Genomic DNA, 22,998 nt, shown 5'->3' on the forward strand with positions numbered 1-22,998 from the left:
TCAAAGAATTTTGAGAGATAACTAAATTATGCATGGACTGAATTTACAATGGATGCCAATAATTCTTTTAAAAAGAGAAATATGTGAATGTGTTCGTGAATCTCAAATATTTTTAATGAAACGAAGGGGAAGCGTTTAAGTGTATGACGCCGCGTATCCATCATAATTATGACGTTATTTTGGTGCGGCGACTACCATTATTGCACTTTGTATATAATTCGATATTCTGAAAAGAATACATCATTTTAATTTGAATTTTTCAGAACTGATTTTAAATATATAAAGCTTCGATCATGTGTAATTTCGTTAATTTACGTCGACTAGTAGCATTTTTATCGAAGTTGTGACATTACTTTTAGATCAACCCTCGTATGAGAAACTTTGAGGTTTGTCTTATGGTAATATTCAAAGAATTTTGATGAAGGACTAAATTACTGATAGAGTGTACAATTGATGAAAATAATTCTAAAAAACGTAAAATGTGTGAATGTGTTTTTGAATATCAATTATTTTAATGAAACGATGGGGAAGAGTCTTTAAAACTGTGTGACGGCGCATATCCGTCATATGACGTTATTGAGGTGCGGCGACTACACTGTACCATAATCGCACTTTGTATAAAATTCGATATTTTGAAAAGTATAAATAATTTCAATTTGATTTTTTCAGGACTGATTTTAAATATATATAGCTACCATCCTGTATAATTTTGTTAGTTTACGTTGACTAGTTGTAATTTTAACGAAGTTGTGACATTACTTTTGGATCAACCCTCGTATCTATTTGGTCCTACCTTAATTCCCCAGCTCGCGATTCATAGGAACAACCTGGGATCAATACGATCACAATGTCATTGACCTTGGTTTTGTTCGAAAGAACTTGATTTACAAACGTTTGTTTCAAGCTTAATATCATTTCACTAAGAGGTTTCGTGTATCGTATAAGTAAAAAGGTTCCGAGGTTAAGAACAACTTTTATTGTAAAAATATGCACATTTAGTACAAATGCCATTAAATTCATTGATGCTAAAATCCGAAACATTTCGTGTCCCATTTTAAAAATGATACCTTGGAAACGGTATTTTAAAAACTGTTTACTCATTTAGTCACAAATCTTTAAAAAATTTGATCCAAAGAAATTCTAACTGGTCTTTCAAATTTACAAGGTGTCCTAAATCTTATCCGTATAGATCAACTCAAGGTGACATAGACTAGTTATCCTGGGTCACCTGACAAAGAAATTGTTTCTACGTAGTAATTATCAAATTCGTTTTTGTTTTGATTTGTGCGCTTAGTTGTACTTAGAAATAAAATCTAATTCAACAAACAAAGGTTGTTTTCTTGCAAATGATTGTTTGTAACAATGTGGAACCTTCTTGAGATTTTTATTTATTTTTCTTTGGATGATAATAAAAAAGCACTCTTGCCAAAAAAAAGTTTTCTTTTTTTTTCAAAAGTATTTATCCCTAATAACCTCAACTTCAATGAATCTGAATGCATAACAGATACGCAGCACAGTAAAGGTTACAAATAGAAATATCAGGGATTTTTTAAGATAAAGAATACATTCTTATTAGGATGGGCGCTTCTTTTTAGGAGTTCACTGATATCACAAAAATGTAATATGGTTTAATTATTTGCAGAAACTTGATTTTTTGCACTCGACGTCACTGATTTTGGTGCTTGAGTTCGACTAGTGCTGAAAACCTCTTGAAATCTTGCAAATAAATTAATTACAGCTATATTTAATGTAGCTATACACTAGACATCACCAGGCTCTAGTTTGAATTTTAGGTCAACTGGTCTGCAAGCAACATGGTGGCCTCAGCTACCTGAGAGACACACAGCACTGTGTTAAGCTATTAGAGCACCTTATACCTAACCAACTAGACCTCAATAATATTGCAGCAAGCCCTATTAATGTACCTACATGTAGATTAGGCAAAATGTTAGCATATCATCCATTTGGCTTGGTACCTTTAGAACTTTTGCGGGGTTTTACATACCATAACGCTTTAAGGTTATGTTACGAAGGGCCTTGAGTGGCCACTGACTGTAATAATTTTAATTCAGGTCTGGGTTACAGTATGAAGCTGTTCAGTTGGTCGTTAAAGAAATCATGTTAGGCAGAGTTGCAGGTCCAGGTGATCAGCCCCCTCTCCCGAACCTCAGGTTGTCTCCAGTGGGCATGGTACAGAAGAAGGGGGTTAAAATTATTACATATTTATTCATCACTTGTCTTCCCCCCCCCAGGGTCTAGTGTCAATGATTTTATTAGTAAAAAGCATTGCTCAGTTACTTGCTCGTCATTTGACTATGCATTTGACATGCTTGCAAAATTAGGTGCAGGCACAAAAATTGCCAGATTAAACGAAAATGCATTTAACCTTTTAATGATTCACAGAGCAGATTATGAATTATAAGGCTTCAAATTCAGTGCATGATATTTTAGGTAAGGGCTTGCCCTTTGGATTTTCTATTTAAGCTGTTCCAATTTTTAGAAATTATCTACCTTTTTAGAATGGATACTTAAGCAGCAGGCCAAAAGCAACGATGTGGTTCATTATTTAGATGTTTCCTTGGTAGCAGGAAGGAAGGGGAGCCAATATTGTGCTAGGCTTATACATGTATATGTAGGCATTTAGTTCCATCTCCTTAGCTCATGAAAAACTGTGGAACCTACAAACATTTGACTTCTGAGGCTTAGAAATTAACACTCAAGAAATGACAATTTGCATACAATCAAAGAAATTGGAGCAGCTTGAGGACCAGTTAACTTATATATTATTCAAAAAGAATTTTGACACAGAAGAGTGGACTCACCATTACAACTCATTAGTCATTTTTGTCTCCTACCTATCGTATAAGCAGTGCTCACCAAACACTGTTAAGTCGTACATTTCTGGGATATATTATTTTTGTAAACTCCGCAACCTTCCTGATTCAACACAATTATTATTACTCAGAAAAAAACCCTGGTAGGCTTGGGGGGAAAATGTTCCCGTCAACAAAGGTTAACCAGTCAATTTCACAATGTTGTCCAGAATCCTTAAATTGCTGCCAACAATATGCAAACCTCTTTTCGAATCTGTGCTGTTTTCAGCCATATTCATAATAGCATTTTTTGGTCATTTTAGAATGGGGGAGCTGGCTTAGAATCCAGCACATGACCCTGGTCACACTATTGAAGCCGGGGGGTGTAACTTATCACAAACAGAATAATCAAGTCCTCATTGTCCTTAAACACTCCAAAACTGAGCTAGAGGAGAGGGGGCTATAATTCCACGAGCGGCCTTTTTTCAGGCAGTATTCCCAGTGCGCCTAATTTTATCATTTATGCACTTGAGACCTAGCATCTATTAAACATTTTTTTGCCACATCTCAGGTAGTCCAGTGACAAGGTATCAGGTGTCATCTGTTTTCAAAATAGCCTCTGTAAAATTTGGGGTTAAGCAAGCAAACTTGTAAATTCCGCATAGGCGCAGCCTCAACTGCCTGGGCCAATGGTGCAAATGAAAAAGACATTGCCATTAGGGGTAGATTGAAATCCCGGTGTCTGTACAAGTACAGTAGGAGTTAACATGTTAATAAATCTAGCATCATTGTATTTTTCCTTTGTTAAATCTTTATAGGTGTAAAGAGAATATGGATCATAGGGTCTTCCATTGTTAAACATAAATTTTATTTTTCAAGAAAATCAGTATTGTATTTGCATTGGCACCAACCTCGAATTAAAGCGGCACAATGCTATCATATTCTGGCAAGGCAAAGGGGGTATGAAGTTGGTAGACATCATGATCTTACCAGAATTAGAACATTACTCAAGGTAGAAAATGCTCCTCACATATTACTTATTCATTGCGGGGGAAATAACATTCCAGGGTATAGTGAGTTCGCAGCACAGTTAAGGTAACAAAAAGATGGCGGGGCCTAATTTGTACGGGAAAACTTGACTATGATATAATACACAATAAACATCATACAAAATTTCTTCAAAATAGCACAAAAAAGGTTATCTGCTAATATAACCAGTAAGAAATCATCAAACTACATAAAAACTTGTTGTTTTGTCGTTAGTTAAATCCCACATAACAATTTATAAACAAGTCACTGATCGCAATACACTTGTCAATGTGACGTCATTTCTTACAACGTGAGTGAGAGACAGATCAAGTAATATTTTCAGAACAAAATATGCATTTTCTAATTAAATGAAATATTATTTACAAATATTCTATGGGCCAATAACTTGAATTTAATGCCTTCTTCGCTATTTTATTAATATATTTTCTGTACATTACATATTTAATTGACACTGCCGTATATTTGTGTGCAAGTACATCGGAGGGTAATGTGGGGTGTCTTAATAAATCGTAGTGCAAGGGCATACACATTATGGATCAAAGTAAGCTTTTACATTTCAACTATAGAACTATTAAGGTATCTGAAAAGTGCTGCGGTCCTGATTAAATCTTAAAAATAATTTGATTATATCAATATTTCATGCCGCTGACCAGCAAAAAAAATATAGCATTCGGTCATACAGTATAATTTTAACAATGAAATTGCAAAATCTAGACAGGATCGCAGCACTTTTTAGAAACTACAATGCATGTTGATTATAATTATGTACTAAACTTGGAAAGTTAACTTGGTTATGCCCTTGCACTAGTGATATTTATATGTAACATCAATACTTCAAGTCAATGTGCTAAAATCGTGTGACTGCAGAATCACGTGACTAGACTAAATATAAAATAAAATCGTCCTCGATATATAGTTTTTAATCATAATTACAATATCCGATATAAATAACGTACTAAAAATAATCGCCATACCGATTACAAATACATTTTTAAATACAACATTTAGTCGATATTTCCATTGTGCACCTTAACTGTTCTGCGTTTAAGTCAGCAGATTTACGTTTCAGATTATAAGAAGTATTACAAAAATTAGCAAATTGCTACAATCAACCTCATTAATATGGTCACAAATACTGCCACATCTTTATTGGAAAAGGAGGGGGGGGGGTATTAACCAGTCTGAGTGAATAAGAGTCAGAGTAAGTATCCATGTGGCTAGCCACTTGTTAAGGTCTGGGGATAAGTACGTCAGGTAATATAAAAGTAGATAATTATCTGACTCTTGTTTATGTACTCCAATAGTGGAATTTATTTTTTTTTCTTTTATTTACAGATTCTAATACATAATTATACAATACAAATATACATTTTCTATAATTTTTTTATAAGAAAGAGAGAGAGAGAGAGAAATAGAGCAAGAGAGAGAGGAGAGAGAGAAGAGATAGTTAAAAATAGGCTTCGTCAAAAGTCACCTGATTATTGTTCTAATATACAATATAGTTGTTTGTTTCATACATATATTTGATGGAGGATATCAGTCCATTCAATGAGAGGTATTACCACAACATCGCATTCTATAGAAAAAATATTTAATCTGTAGAGCAATGAGATATTTAATTTTGTCTAATTTTGCAAAAGATCCCAACGTGAATTCTTTCTTGGGATAAACAACATTAATATGAATCTTTCTAAAATAAATAACTATCAAAACTATTCAATAAGTCTAGTTTTACTTCACATTTTCAGACGATGTGTTCAATAGTTTCTGTCTCAGTTTCACAAAACACAGAACACTCATATGAACCTATAGTGGAATTTATGACAATAATCAATACTTGGTAAAAAATAAAATGACCAAGAAAATAAAGACTTTATGTAAATACAAATACATAGGCCCTCAACAGTCTATGGACAAGAGCAAAATTTGGCTTGGTGCATGACAGTACAAATACATAGACTCTCAATAGTCTATGGACAGTAAATAAAATAGTACCATGACTAAAATCTAGTCATGGCGCAGCCATGGCCCATTTCCCCATCATTTGGGGACACGTTAACTGAGTTGTTAATCAAGAAAACTTACCAAGCCTGCTGCAATCTATACAAAAAAGAGTTATTACCCATCTCAGATTAATGAAAAATGTGAACCTTATGTTTAGAAAAAATGACCGTGTTGACCCTATGTAACTCTGCATGACCCCCTTTTTGCCCATAGACTGTTGAGGGTCTATTTATTTGCATTTACATTAAGTCTTTATTTTTTTGGTCTTTTTATGTTACCAGGTATTTATTATTGCCATAAATTACACTATTAGCGGACGTAAATATGAGTCAGGTAACTATCAATTTTAATATCGACCCCCTTTCTTCATTCCGATTGCCCTACTGGTGGTGCAGCCAATGCGCAAAGCATAGGCTCGAGGCGGATATTTGGCTCACCAGTAGTGCCTAACCTATAATCTTAATACGAGGGTCATTCAAAAAGTTCGTAGACTTTTGTCCTAACTTTTTTATTTAACGTCATATTATATCCAAATCTGGTACAAATATTTTAACAACAGATTCAAATAATTTGAGTAAAAAAAATTGGAATGTATCCTCATATTTATTAAAATAACCAAGGATTTAAAACAGCAAAAATGGGGTCGTGGAGCACCGTTAAAATTGAGTAATTTTCTAATTTTCACTTTAAAGTATTTACAGCTATACCTCTAATAAATGGAGCTAAAACGAAATAAAATTTACATGTTTAAATAAAGTATTGGTGTATTAATTCAAATGAAATCAGGTTATGTAACATCTCGTTCCATTTAAAAGATATCAGCTTCTAAATACATATGGACTTGATTCAATAAAGCAAAAAACCATGACGTTGGAGGACGTCACGGAGCAGCAAGTAGCAATAGAATTAGACTTTACATTCGGGAAACTTTTTCTACAAGCTTAAAAAATCCTTATAAATCAGGATCCGTATGAAAAAAAATCTGTGTATTTGTATTAAGTTGAAAATACAATTTTTGAGTGGTAGCGAGTTTGAATCGGACAATCGATTGTCTGCAAAGAAACAGGTTAAAGTTAAAAATATTGTCAAAAGAGTTAGGAACGTGATGTGTGCTTCAATGTTGCAGGAATAATAAAGTTGCTTGGTAAATCAAAGAATTTTGAAAACAATAACATTCTAATTCAAGCTATATTTGTACAATTGTTAGCAAACCAGGTGTTAAGTATTATGGATATGTGTTTCAAATGGAGAAGACGCAACAAATCGTGTTTGAAATAACAAAAATGTGTATACTTTTGACAAATTTTCTCAGCGTTGTTTTTGACGTTATTGGTTAACCGTGCTCCGTGGTAACAAAACACGTTGCCTTTTATTTTGGCTAACGTGAGTTCTGTTTTATCTGTTTTATCAAATGGAATGAAACTTCAAACTTCGATAAAATAAATGTTTATGTTTACGAAAATGTGTTGATCTATAATCTTGTAATAATTATATGACGATGAGAAGCATTGTCTACGTATTTTTTGAATGACCCTCGTATATGACTTGGTGCACAATTGATTGAATTTTGCAATTATTGTCCAAGCAGGCGAGCATCTGTTCCCAGGGCTCACCACTAATGCTTGTTTATTTGTGGGGACGCCACCAAGGCAAGAATTGATGCTGGGCTCACTTATTTGTTTATTTGTGGGGACGCCACCAAGGCAAGAATTGATGCTGGGCTCCCATATTTTTTTAATGCAGCCGTGGCCCATATCGCCAATATAAATATAAATAATTAAATAGAAGTACTAGTATTTTGTTATCTTTAGTATAAAGGCCAAACGTTAGGGCATCTTTTGATAATTCAGGATGGATATTTAAGGGTAGAAAACTATGTAATTTTATGGATCGGATGCCTTGATAAATTTCTATATCCTTTATCTTCCAAACAATATCTTATCTCTGATATTTAAAGAGCTTCATTCTCATATTTTATAGAAGAACATTTTTGTTAATATTGCCTTCATTTACAACCTCTATGACAGAGATTGATTGATTGATCGTATGTTGTTTAACGTCCCTCTCGAGAATTTTTCACTCTTATTGAGACGCCACCACTTGCAGGTGGAGGGCTATAAATTTTGTTCTATGCTCGGCACTCAGGGCCTTTGAGCACTGAGGGATCTTTTTCATGCCAGCACCTATTGCGAAACGGGGCCTCGGTTTATACGGTCTCATCCGTAGGACCGGTCTCCACGTTCCACAGTGGGATTCGAACCCGCGACGTAAGGATTGACTCCTTACTTTGCAACTCTAGAGCAGACGCTCTAACCACTGCGCCACTGCGCCACTTTATGACAGACAAAGAAATACTCAAAGATCTTAAGATTGCTTTATTTGCTTTTCATCTTTATGTTACATATTTATATTTTATGATTAAATTCCAGGCCTTTTACTCTTTCTCTCCTTGTAGTCAAAATTGTCCCCTTTTTTAACATTTGTAAATGGCGTGAGATATTTTGAAGACCTTCCTTACTACTACATACTAAAATTCTACGTTCATTAACCATAACTCTAAGATCTGCAACTAGAAAGCAGTATGATTCACACTTGCAGTGCTTTGTTTAATGAAACACCAAAATTGTTAAACATGGTATGTTTAACAATTGTACATTGAAACTTTTTCAAACGGGAAAGAGTAGAAGGTATCAAGATTATTTTTATTCTCTTCTCTTAAGAAAGTCGTGACATAACTTAGTTAAATGTATATAGCTAAGTTGTTGTAAAAACTGATTGATAATTCTTTGGGATTTGATTCTGACATTTAGTTCAACAAAGGTTGTTGGGCAATGTTTTAGTGTGATTAATTGAAAAAGACTACCAACCCCGAGACTTTTCATTATTAAAAAAAACAAAGGAATTCATCTAATATCCAACGTTCTTTATGATTGCTAAATAACACTTGTTCTAATCTTGATCAATGTAAAGATACTGACAGAAAAAGATAAGGATATAACATATTGCCTTTCTTAAATAATGCATTTCTTAACGAGTCAAAATCATGCCTTAACACAAAAATATATTTTCTTGAGTATTCAGTAGGAAGTCGATAGATAAAATGAGGTCACTGTCAATGTTTCCTTTCCAACAAGGGGAAACAGAAGCAGTAGTCTCTTGTTACGAAATCATCATCTATTTATTTGGTAAATATATCTATAGTTATAGTTATTGTTGCAGGTTTATGTGTGTATCTTTATTTTTGATCTTGAATATTGTTCGTTATATCCGCTATCGTCGCTATCTTGATTACACAATAGTGCTGTTCTCTTACCCACTTTCCATCAGTGCAGAAAATATATAAAATTTTCACTAAAACCACTAGGCAAGAATTGCTATGCTTTTTTTCACACGACAAAGATTGAAAAAAGCTGTCAGCCGAGTCATTGTTCTGAACGTCTCAGGTGACATAGCAATGAGTGTAACTTTAAGCTGTACCCGCCTCGTAAATAGCCTTAGGTAGTATTAAATTTGGTCATTGATATACAAGCATTGTTGTATTTACAAACACTTCGCATTCATTACACCTGAATGCATTTAGCTCGTAACTGTTACGTGCAGTACATATTAAAAACCGACATCTTACACTGACCTTTTTATTTGCGTTTTATTTTGCGTCTCGGCAACATTATCTGATACAAATAAAGTGCATTTGCATTCTCATTTTATGTATTTTTTTATTCTTTCGATGAAAACTACCTTTACCAATTTCCAAAAAAAAAAACCCATTCTTTTACAAGGTGCACATTATTCTCTTGACAATCTTTTTGCATTGAAACAAAATATATTATTTATGGATACTCATACAAAACAATAACTTAAAGTAACAAAGCCTACCATACAATTATAAGATTTTCAATTATGATATTTTTTTAATGACAAACGACCGTAATTTTGAACTTTATTTTCTTACTTTTTTCCGTAAATGAAGTTTCAATAAGTAAAAGACTCGTGTATCAAATTAATGATCCTTTGATAATCACTAATCCAACTGAAGTTTTTCAGCCTCTTTTTCATTAAAAACTATGATCTCCATTATCCTTGAATGTTACGATCATGACGCATACTGTTTTGAATCTATGTTGCAATGTAGATTAAGTGATTTGAAAAAAGATATCTTTTGATTTTATTTCGTGAAAGCATTGTTGGGATAAGATATAATGGTTCATTAAGAAAAAGTTCAAAAATACTTTTTTTCTGTAAAAATAAATCTTCACAAAAATATTATTTAGAAAATGACTTCGATAAACTTCGAATATAACTGAAATGAAAAATACCACGTTATATGTTTATTTCTCATTTTCCAATCTGACGTTGTTGATTGTTCTGAAAAAGGGACTCTTTGACAATTGTTAAGTACAAAAATGCATTCTTTATCAAGTAGACTCTACGCAATCCTTCGATTATAATTTAGATTTAGATAATGATGTTAGCATATTTCACAAAAGTACCATTTGGTAGTAATGTTTAAAATAATACCCTCAATAACATTTGAACTAGAAGATTTTTACTGATGTACATGGAAATAAATTTATTTTGTCTCCTAACATATTTGAAAGTTTTTTTTTGTTTTTTATCAGTTTTGCTTGTTAAACATGGTGTGCTAAACAATTGTTACATGCGACTGTTTCAAGCCGAAATGAGTAGAAGGTATCAAAGATTTGTATTTGCAAGACATGTATATTTTTTTTTATTTTTTATCTCTCAAGAACAACGTGGCATAACTTAGTTCAGTGTATGTAGTGCTTTTTGTTGCACAAACTGATTCATTAATCCTTAGAAATTGGAACTTAGCTCAACAAAAGCTGTTGGTCAATGTTTTCAGTATGAACATTTGGTTATGAGTATCAACACTCGATAATTTTTTTTTATTAACAAATAATGGTTCTCCATGATTGCTTAATTACACTTGTTCAAATCATGATCAATGTGATGATATTGATCAGAATCAAGGTTCATTATATAGTTTTTGTTTAATGGTGCATTTCTGATGGTGTAAAAATCATGCCTTAACACAAAATATAGCTTTAGAGTATTCAATAGGAAGTCAAAAGATAAAATGAGGTCAAGGCTTCTTTTCCAACAAGGAGAAACAGAACCAGCTGTAGTCTGTTGTCACGAAATCACCATCTCTTTATGTGGTAAATATATCAATGTTAAAGTTAACTAGCAGGTTTATGTGTGCATCTTTATTTTTTATTTTGAATATTGTTCATTATCTCCATATGTATCATAAATATTAATTACACAACGGTACTTTTCTCTAACAAACTTCTCCAACAATGCAGAAAATATAAAGTTTTCACCTTAACTCATCGAGGAAGAAATTCTATGTTTTTGCACACGACACAGATAGCACAAACAGTCAGCCGAGTAATTGTTCTGAACGTTTCAGGTGAAATTGCAACGAGTGTAACTTTAAGCTGTACCCGCCTCGTTAATAGCCTTGAGGAATATCAAATTTCATTTTTCACACAAAACACTGTTGTATACATAAACCAGACGCATGCCTTAGACCTGAATGCATTTATCCTGTAACTGTTACGTGTACTACATGAATACCGGTATCTTACCATGTCCTTTTTATTTTTGTTTTATTTCATCAAAAATGCATTTTTATTTATTTCAGTGTTTCATGCATAATCCTTTATAATATACTAAATGTGTTTTTTTAGAGATGTCAACGAATAGTCGACTATTCGACTATCAGTCGAATGGACCGACGATCGAATAATGAAACGACATTTGAATATTTGATAAATGCAAAAAATAAGAAAATTAAAGAATTCTCAACTCAAAATTGTAATGCATCATTCATTAAACCATTATAATAGTATCCATCCTCAGACGAACAAGAGCTTATTTACACACAGATTATAAATAAGTTTCCACATCGTACACATGGAAAGTACAGTAATTACATACCGCGATCATTATTTCTCAATTACTAACATTTTTTGTTATCGTAGTAAATTATGCAGCGTTCTAATAGACTTTGAAAATTATAAATTGGACGTGTACCAATTATAAATTTATTTATTACCTCTAAGAATGCTAAAATTATGCTAAAGGAAAACAGCATAGCCATGAAGTTTTAAAATAATCGATAACTATTAAAACTTCAACAATCTTCTCTCCTTTTCCAATTTATTTTAAATAAGCTTTAAAAACACTGTACCGACTAAGCGTATTAGAATAAAAAGAATGACCATACCAAATTTTGAATGTGATTAACGAAAAATCATACATTGTTGAGAATCAATTGCTGGTATATATATATATAAATATATTCCATTTCAGCATCTTATCCCAAGTTAAGGTTCATATAAATATCGGTGTGCAACACACAGTATAGGCATTTAATGTTACTTTTTAAATAAATTTACGAAAAGGGTTTTTGATTCATAAAAACGTAATCTATGAGATTTTTTTTTTCAAATAGTGCTCCGAATAGTCGACTATCGTTCGAATATTGCAATCGAATGTTCGACTTAGGAAAATGAATATTTTGACATCCCTAGTTTTTTTTTATTTTATCAATATAACACTAATTTATTTCAAAATCATATTTAATTTTTAACAAACTTTAAAGGTTAAAATAGTTTATTTTGTTTAGGAAGAGTTATAAAAGAATGAAATCCCATGCAGCATCACTCTTCAAACATCCAAAAATGACAAATGCACAGCTAAACGTGACGTACAAAATAAACAGAAAAATCAGACAAAACCTAGCCTTTCATTAATACAATCAAATCACATGATACAACTCTCTCTTTTCTCCCTCTTTGTAAATTTCAGATGTATATGAAATAAACATTTATTAATTATATTAATAAACAATACTTATCCACTGGCTTGATTTCTAATTACTACTTAATCAATGAATCTGTGATTTCTACATTATTTCATCACATATTGTATCTGCTTAGGTTTTTTCTTTTTAGGTTTTATAAAAATAAATTCTGCCTATATCCCTTCGAGGGCTTCTAAGTTAAGTGTTTTGATTAAAGGTTTGTTAAAGTGAGTAAACGTTCATAAAATAAACATTTGTTTTCTGCTCCCCGCATATATTACTGTAATACAAAATTTCAACTGAGTTGAAAGCATAATTTGGATCGTCACTCTGTCGCTAGAAGTTGTAACTGTATAACGGCTGTTTTGGCTTATGATGAACAGGGGCTATCTCGGAAACTAAAGACGGTACTACTACCATTTTTTCAAGGAAGTGTTATCTGACGCTTTGGACCCCACCCTCAAAATTTCAGACCACGGGGTTGGGGACTTTGATGTCCAAAAGCCCGATGTCTATCGTATAGAATTATATGGTAGGGTTAAAAACTTCAGGGCAATATCTCGGAAACTAGAGATTTCCGAAGGGGTATCTGACCCGTTGAACCCAACCCTCAAAACTTCCAACCCCAGCAGGGGGGAATTCGATGTCCCTGAGCCCGATTTTGATTCGTATAGTATTAAAAATAGTAGGGCTTAAAACTGCAGGGCCATATATCGGAAACTAAAGATGGTACCATCACCATTTTTGTCATAGAAGAGGTATCTGAACCGTAGTACTCCACCTTCAAAATTTCAGACTACACAGCTTATGTTTAAATTTCGAATTGCGAACTTCGTTCTAGAATGCAATACATTTTTGAATTGCGAATTGCAAACTACGAACTGCCTCTCTAAATCTTACTGTTTGATGTTGGTTTAAAGATTGATTTTCTTGTGTTGCAATACACATAAACATGCATTCTCTGTTAGAACCAAAAAATCTTGGAAACGACATGTCTTCGATTTTGATGAAATTTGCACCACAGGTGCACCTTGGTACAAAACCAGCAAATATGGTGTTAGAAGTTTCCCACGTGCACCCGGTTGCCATGGAAACGGGTCCATTGAAATTGGCCATTTTCGGCCATTTTTTAACTAAACAAAAACATGAAAAGTGAGGAAATATTAAAAGCAATTTTGTCTTGATGTAGTGAACTCAATATAAATATTTGTATCATAAGAAAACATCAACTGTTAAAAAATACAGGGCATATAATCAGTTTATCCAGAATTGACCCCACTCTTAGAAAATGGTTCTACAAAATAGCATAGTTTCTCAAAATGTGAAAAATGGAAGATTTGGCATTTTTGGAGAAATTTAAGGTTAAAAAAAAATTTTTAAGGGAATTTTTTTAAATCATATGCGTGTCGTCAAACTTCAGTATTAGTAGTGTCCCCTCATGAAAAAAATTGGAGTGGGATCTCAATGCTATTTTTAGTAACATGTATCTAAAAATAGACATATTTCAGAAAAATCAAAAAAATGACATTTGGGCAGAATTTAAGATGCCATTGCTAGGTAATTATGAAATATACTGTTAAAGTCAATGTGCTAATGTCACAGACTGAACACCAATAACTACCATGCGTATTATTTTCAGGGATTTCCGTTTTCAATTCATAGCTTCAAATGCCTAAATATAGACATGTCTCATAAAATGATGAAAAATGTCAATTTTCCATCATTTTGAAGCTCCACTGAATCATGAATAATAGAAATATGGATCTCTCAAATATTTCATCAATTTTAGCAAGGAATTGTATAATATATCATAAATTATTGAAGACAGGCTCTCATGTCTTTGAATAGTACAAATGTCTAAAAATAGACACATATGAAATAAACTGTTTAATGTTGATTTTCCACTAGCTCTCAAATTAGAGATGGAAAATTTACCGACTTACCGTCATTAACTGTAACTGATATTACTAGTATGTGACTGACAAAAACAAAAGAACATTCAATGGATTGCAGCATGATAAGCAGAGGTTTCTATTTCTATTTATAGAAACACCTGTTTGAAAAAAGACGTCATGCAAAATATCTGGAAAATGTCGTTTTTTGTACTTTTTTCTAAACTTTTGGATGAATAATTGCTGACTATCTGTTCTTAACTGCAATTTGCATATGGTGACCAACAAGTAAAAGAAAGCCTTATATCAAATACAAAATGAGAAGCAGTGGTTTCCAATACTATTTATAGTAACACATGTTTAAAATTAGACATACTGTAAAATATCGGAAAAATATAGATTTTGTACTTTTTTGTCACATTTTGGATGAAAAATTGTAGACCATATGTTTTGAACTGTTATTGGTATATGGTGACCAACAAGTAAAAGAAAGCCTTATATCAAATACAGAATTAGAAGCAGGGGTTTCCATTTCTATTTATAGTAACACATGTTTAAAAATAAACGTAATGCAAACTATCGGAAAAATGTAGTTTTTTGTACTTTTTTCTTTATTTTTGGATGTATAATTGCTGACTATCTGTTTTAATTGCTATTAGCATATAATGACCAACAAGTAAAAGAAAGCAAAATATCAAATACAAAATGAGAAGCAGAGGTTTCCATTTCTATTTATAGTAACCTGTGTTTAAAAATAGACGTACTGTAAACTATCAGAAAAATGTCATTTTTGTACTTTTTTCTAAAATTTTGGATGAATAATTGCTGACGATCTGTTTTTAACTGCTATTGGCATATGGTGACCAACAAGTAAAAGAAAACCATATATCAAAGACAGAATGAGAAGCAGAGGTTTCTATTTTTATTTATAGTAACACATGTTTGAAAATAGACATGCTGCAAATTCTCGAGAAAATGTAGACTTTCGCACTTTTTTTTCTAAAATTTTGGGATGGTCAAAGTGCAGACAAACGGCTTTTATTTGTTATTGACAAAATTTGACTAACGAATATGAAAAAGCTTTAGCTAAAGTGTATAAGAATAATGTGTAAGGGTATTTTTACATTTCTGCCTATAGTAATACATATTTATAAATAATCAGGAAAATAAAGAATCATTTGTTTTTCTCAAATTAGGGATATGAAATTTGCAGTCAAACTTTCATTAGCAGTAACTGACATAGCTAATTGTATTTGGCCAATCGGCAATCTTTGGCTGACTCCGCTACGCTCCATTCAAACGTGCGAGGTACGAGTCATCCGAGGAACTCCAATTGGTATTCGGCGCGCCAGCGCGTCCACCTCATTCCGATACATGTATTACAAAAGTATGTTCTCCCTGCATTTAAACACTCAAATGACAGCGATTTTCTTTAAAAATTAAGCATTATCGTTTATATTCAGGTCGACATCCAGAGCCCGATTGAATTTTTTTTTTGTTAGGTGGATCCAGGAAATTTTCCCTAGGAGAATTTCCTTGGCCCAAAGTCAAGATACACTCTTATGGCATGGACAGTCTTTCTGTGAAATGAGAACCTTCCAAGATTATCCATAAAAAAGATATTGACCGGAGACGAACTTTGAAATTTTTTCAGTGACCTTGAACTTCCCTACATGACCTTGGGTCAAGGTCATGGCACATCCTTAGGTCATGGTAAATCTTTGTGTGAAATAAAAACATGCCAAGTTTATTCGTAAGAAAGATGTGCACCGGACACAAATTATTTTTTTTTTCAGTGACCTTGAACTTCCCCAAATGTCCTTGGCCCAAGGACATGACACACTCTTAGGTCATGGGCAATCTTTGTTTGAAATGAGAACCTACCAAGTTTATCCATAAGAAAGATTTGGACCTAACATGAATTATGAAATTTTTCTTCCAGTGACCATAAAGTTCCCCAAATGACCTTTAGCCAAGGTCATGACACATCTTAGGCCATGGGCAATCTTAATGTGGAGTATTAGATTCTAATGTTCCTCATTAAGGAACATATGGTCCGGACACTTTTGCGCAGAAAGATGGACAGCTAGACAGACGGACAAGCTGATTGAAAGGGGGGTATAAGAAAGTTGAATATTCCAGGGATCCAGATCCTCTTTGATCCATGCATGCCTTACCAAATTTGTTCCAAAATAATCCGAAATTTGCCCAAATTTTTGGAGTTGGCTTTCTTTCGATTTCTCTCTCTCTATACATGCATGTATATCAGGGATGGCAATCGATTGCAGAATTGCTAATCGGTTAACCGCAAAACGTTCCGACCGATTAACCGGTCAGTCGTATCAAAATACATGTACATGTATACATTTTGACATTTTCTTTTCATATAGTAAAACAGTACACAAAAAGGCTAAAAACACGTTATAAGTTAAATTTTGTTTTTTATTCTGATCGGAGAATTTTATGTTCATAGGAGTATTATTCTTTTATTTTAATTTCAATTGACAAGAAAAAAATTAAACAAAAAACCCATGAATCTTGCCAGAGTACATTAATCACTAATCAGACAGGGATAATTTTCCAACGCAGATGTTAAAGAAGCTAACTCTGCGTTGTCACCATAATCAGAACTAGTCTATGTCTTAACTCTTACTTTATTTACAGTTTTATTTAAAACATTCTTTATAAAAGTATAATTTAATAGATAACGGTATTATATAGACATACGAAGTGCTTAACGGTGATGTATTTGATATAACTAAAAAACACAGGACTATCTGGGCAACGGCATGATGTTATAAAAACAGTAATTAACACTTTACGAATTGACCAATTACCCTGCGATCTCAATCTGGAGAGTAATAATTACCTCCAAAAATTCTTAACTACAAGATGAAACACTAACTAAAAATCTATGCAGCGCTTTCCTTTCTAGAGAAATAAACAAAGGGATTTTAATGAAACTGTGCATAAATTCACATGTATTTTATTTTTTTTTCCGACTAACTGATTACGAATTTTCTAACCGATTAGCATCGTTCCGACCGACTAATCGGTTAACCGGTTACAAATTGCTATCCCTAATGTATATATTTCTCTAGACCGGGGGGGGGGGGGGTCAAAGATAGAAATCAAATAGGTAATTAACATTGGGGAGTAAATTTAGCCCCCCCCCCCCCCCCCCCCCCCGATGCAGCGCTTTCCTTTCTAGAAAGATAAAACGAAGGGATTTTTATGAAACTGTGCCTAAATTAACATGTATTTTATTTTTTTTTCCCGACTAACCGATTACGGATTTTCTAACTGATTAGCATCGTTCCGATCGATTAATCGATTAACCGGTTACAAATTGCCGTCCATAATGTATATATTTCTCCAGACTCTAACCAAGGCATTTAAAAATATTTGTTGTTTTGGTTTTTATAAATTTATTTAACGTATAAACATACATGTAGGTGTTGGAACCGGGGGGGGGTTCAAAGATAGAAATCATATAGGTAATTCACATATATTGGGGAGTAGATTTAGCCCCCCCCCCTTTCAGCATGCATTTGGCAGTGTAGTCGAATAAGGGTAAGTGGTAGTGTTTGAAAGAAAAAAATGGTATTGAAAGAAGTTCGATCCCCCTCCCATGAAATAGGATTTCATGTTTGCCCCCCCTCTTTACTTTTAATTTGCTTTCGACACGAATGTAACAAATTAAAAAATCACCAGTATTTTGATATGACCCTAGAGTTTTATTCCCTTTTTAAAGACTTGATTTCCATGGCAATAAGCTGTCATACATTGGTGTCAGTGTTTGAAAAAGATTCTTTGGTACGTTTTAAAATATTACTACTACTATCATGTTGTAAATTTTGAATTTACTAGGGGGAGGTAAATGCAAAATTTACAACATGATAACTTACAACATGATACTACTAAAAATTAACTTGTCTTTATGAGAGGATGGAGAGTAACTTTAGTTACAGAAATGGCTTTGCTTTTAATAGGCGTTTAAACAAACTAATATTGGGAAGGAATATGGATTATTAGCTTAATGAAAAATCGAACATAGAAAAGCTATTATGCCTTCATTCATGGATACTTTGCAGCAAGTTAAATTGAAATCAAACCAGTGGTTCTTGATAAGAAGATGGAAATATAAAAAGTTTACATGAGAAAGACAACGACTGACAAGGCACAAATGACCATAAAAGCTCACTTGAGCCTTTATTTTAAAAACATGTGTTTCTATAAATAGAGATGGAAACCCACCTTATTATGCATTTTAATGAAAGTTTGACTGCAATTTCCTATCCCTAATTTGAGAAAATAGAATGATTCTACATTTTCTTGATTAATTGCGGAATGTCTATTTATAACTATATGTTAGTATAGGTAGAAATGGAAAAATACCCTTAAACATTATTCTTATATATTTCTGCTAAAGCTTTTTCATACTCGTTAGTCACCTTCCGTCATAAACAAATATCAGTCGTTTGTCTGAAAATTGTCCATTCCTGATGTTAAATAAAATGCACAAGTCTATATTTCTTCGAAAATTTGCAGTATGTAAATTTTCAAACATGTGTTACTATAAATAGATATAGAAACCTCTGCTTCTCATTCTGTATTTCGCATATGTATTCTTTTACTTGTTGGTCACCATATGCCAATAGCAGTTAAAAACATATAGTCTACAGCTGTTCATCCAAAATGTGAGAAAAAAGTACAAAAAACTACATTCTACTGATATTTTGCAGTATGTCTATTTTTAAACATGTGTTACTATAAATAGAAACCACTGCTTCTCATTTTGTATTTGATATAAGGCTTTCTTTTACTTGTTGGTCACCAAATGTCAATAGCAGTTAAAAACAGATAGTCAGCAATTATTCATCCAAAAGTTTAGAAAAAAGTACAAAAAGCGACATTTTCAATATATTTTGCATTACGTCTTTTTTCAAACATGTGTTTCTATAAATAGAAATAGAAACCTCTGCTTATCATGCTGCATTCCATTGAATGTTCTTTTGTTCTTGTCAGTCACATAATATCAGTTACAGTTAATGACAGTAAGTCAGTAAATTTCTTATCTCTAATTTGAGAACTAGTGGAAAATCAACATTAAACAGTTTATTTCAAATGTGTTTTTTTTTTTTTTTTAGACATTTGTTATATTTATAGAGATGGGAGCCTGTCCTCAATAATTTGTGAGATATTATACTATTCCTTGTTAAAATTGATGAAATATTGGAGAGATCCATATTTCTATTATCTATGATTCAGTGGAGCTTCAAAATGATGGAAAATTGACATTTTTCATCATTTTATGAGACATGTTTATATTTAGGCATTTGAAGCTATAAATAGAAAACGGAAATCCCTGAAAATAATATGCATGGTAGTTAATGGTGTACAGAGTCTGACATTAGCATATTGACTTTTACAGTATATTTCATAATTACCTAGCAATGGCATCTTAAACTCTGCCCAAATGTCATTTTTTTTTCTGAAATATGTCTATTTTAAGATGCATGCTACTAAAAATAGCATTGAGATTCCACTCCAATTTTTTTCATAAGGGGACACTACTAATACTGAAGTTTGACGACACGCATATGATTCGAAAAATATCCGTAGACAATTTTTTTTATTTAACCTTAAATTTCTCCAAAAATGCCAAATTTTCCATTTTTCACATTTTGAGAAACTATGCTATTTTGCAGAACCATTTTCTAAGAGTGGGGTCAATTCTGGATAAAATGATTATATGCCCTGTATTTTTTAACAGTTGATGTTTTCTAATGATACAAATATTTATATTTGAGTTCACTACATAAAGACAAAAATGCATTCATATTTCTTCAATTTTCATGTTTATGTTTGGTCAAAAATAGCCAAATTCAATGGATCCGTCTCCATAACAACCGGGTGCACATGGGAAACTTCTAACACCATATTTGCTGGTTTTGTACCGAGGTGCACCTGTGGTGCAAATTTCATCAAAATCGGAGATATGTCGTTTCCAAGCCCTATAGTAAATTTTTTGGTGCTTACAGAGAATGCATATTAAATTATAATTAAAATATAATGAAGATACTTAGTTAGAATTTTATTTCGGGAGAAAAGGTACCGGGGGAGGGGGGTTGTCTTTATTACAGTGAATGGCAAACATATATTTAGGTACGGTGAAATAAGGATTTTTCCTTCTCTAATAATAGACTATTTTAAACAGTTTGTCTTTCCAAAAATTCAAAATTACAATTTCAATTCAAGAGAAATTTTCCTGAATTTCTTATTTTAATACGACGACGACATTGTAATACACATATCGATCGTGCGTTGACGAAGGAATTTTTAGTGTTTTTTTTTTTATATTGCATATTTTTTTCAAAGGGGGAAGGATATCACAAAACATTTTTTTTAAATCCTGACGCAAGAATATATAAATCAAACACAAACAACTTTTGATACCCGAAAATCCTGGGGCTATATCGGGGATTTTTTTTTTTTTTTTTTTACATTTTTGTTTGTATTTATATACATGTCTATAATTCATATGCGCTATGTTTTCTTGGGTGTCCAAAGTCATTTTCCCTACAATACATCAACTGTACATAATTGTTTATGCCTGAAAATCCCTAGGGGAGGTGGGGGAGGTCTACCTCTAGATCCATGCATTATCTTTGATGTTTTTTTTTTAATTATTTAACCTGATTTCAGGACTTTCATTTTCCTGCTGAGGATAAAGGTAGGTAAACATATTCCTTTGTTTCCGTTTGTTGTCGCCGATTTCTTCTGTTCAGTGAACAGCGCTCTACAGACATACGGAATACCCCTATCGAATACTCAGATCCACCACTTGTTCCAGAAAGCAATGTTCCGTTTCGGTATGTAAAAAAAATACATACGATTGTTTTTATGTTGTTGACTTTTTTAAATGACTCATAAAAGAGAACGAAGTAGTTCGCAATTTTTAAAGTTTTCAAACGCAAAAACCTACACAGAAACACTTTAAAAAAATTATTTTATTTGATCTTTATTTTGGTTTATTATATTTTTTTACTGGGATGTACATTAACAACCGATCTGACAGTCTGCTGAAGTCACTAAGGAGAGAGAAAGAAGGCACATATCAAACTCTAAGAGGTAGTTAGACATAATTATATCTATCTTTATGACTGTTCTGTAGTACATGTATATGTAGTCTGGAGAAGATGCAAAGAAAACTGTGTATCTTTCTTTTTAAAGGAACTGTTTTCCAACTTAACTATATTTTTATCCTTACGATTCTTATTCGAGTACGTCCCTGAAGCTTACTTTTATTTTTATCCTTAGGATTCCTATTCGAGTACGCCTCTGGTGCTAACATTTATTTTTATCCATAGGATTCACAAAATCGAGGTGACATTAAATCTCATTCGTCTGTCCGTCAGTCTGTTTAGCTGTCTGTCTGTCCGTCACAAAAACTTTAACCTCGTTCATAACTATTGATTAAGTGAAGCTATGACTTTCATATTTCACATGTGTATTTCCTGTGACAAAACATTTCTTTGGGTACCACCAAATTTGACTTTTTTACCTTGACCTTGTAGTTTGACCCACTTTTACATAAAAATTCTTAATTTTTCCTTGGGCTAAAACTTTAGGACATTACTACTAGGACTTTTATAATAGAATATTTTTATATTTTCTTTGTGGCAAAACCTTTCATTGAATATCAAAAGCGTTGACCTTTTGACCTTGACCTTGGCGATTGCTTATAAAAAAAACATCAACTTTGGTCATAACTTAAAGAACCGTAAGGGCTGAGGCTTTCATACTTCACGTGAATATGTAATCCTTGTCAATTAATAATGATAATTTCCATTCCTACGTCGACACGATATATCCTGGTGAACTTGAGATTAAAGATACCACAGAGTCCGACACTTCTGCTTCATACTTGGATATTTTACTTGAAAAAGACACTAATGGTAATCTAACAACCAAGCTATATGATAAACGTGATGACTTTAACTTTTCTATCGTCAACTTCCCTTACTTATGCAGCAATATACCTTCATCACCTGCATACGGAGTATATATATCTCAGTTGATTCGATACGCAAGAGCATGCTCTACGTATGAACAATTTCTTAAACGAGGTAAATTATTGACAAGCAAGTTGATGAAACAAGAATATCAACAGTCTCGTTTAAAGTCATCATTTCGTAAATTCTATGGTCGATACAATGACCTTGTCAGCAAATACAATTTATCATTGAATGATATGCTGACTGACGTTTTTCATACAAATTGTTAGTCCATTATTTATACACTGAATTGACGACGGATTTTTTCCGTTATTTCCTGATTATGACAACGAGCACACGGCGGGTGTGACCGGTCGGCAGGGGATGCTCACTCCTCCATGGCACCT

The 22,998-nt window shown here is 32.8% G+C and overlaps 1 protein-coding gene across 1 annotated transcript in view; it reads left to right on the top strand.

Annotated features, from left to right (window-relative positions):
* Positions 1–22,998, top strand: part of LOC134280369 (3-oxo-5-alpha-steroid 4-dehydrogenase 2-like) — a 46,536-nt gene that overhangs the window by 6,584 nt on the left and 16,954 nt on the right. Inside the window, exons 2-3 of the mRNA XM_062762777.1 lie at positions 21,300–21,457; positions 21,615–21,725. Coding sequence (XP_062618761.1) covers positions 21,300–21,457; positions 21,615–21,725 — 269 coding nt within the window. The remainder of the gene's footprint in view (positions 1–21,299; positions 21,458–21,614; positions 21,726–22,998) is intronic.

This window comes from Saccostrea cucullata, unplaced genomic scaffold (assembly GCF_032062105.1).
Source record: "Saccostrea cucullata isolate Sc308-1 unplaced genomic scaffold, CSIRO_AGI_Scuc_v1 ctg794, whole genome shotgun sequence".
Taxonomy (NCBI): domain Eukaryota; kingdom Metazoa; phylum Mollusca; class Bivalvia; order Ostreida; family Ostreidae; genus Saccostrea; species Saccostrea cuccullata.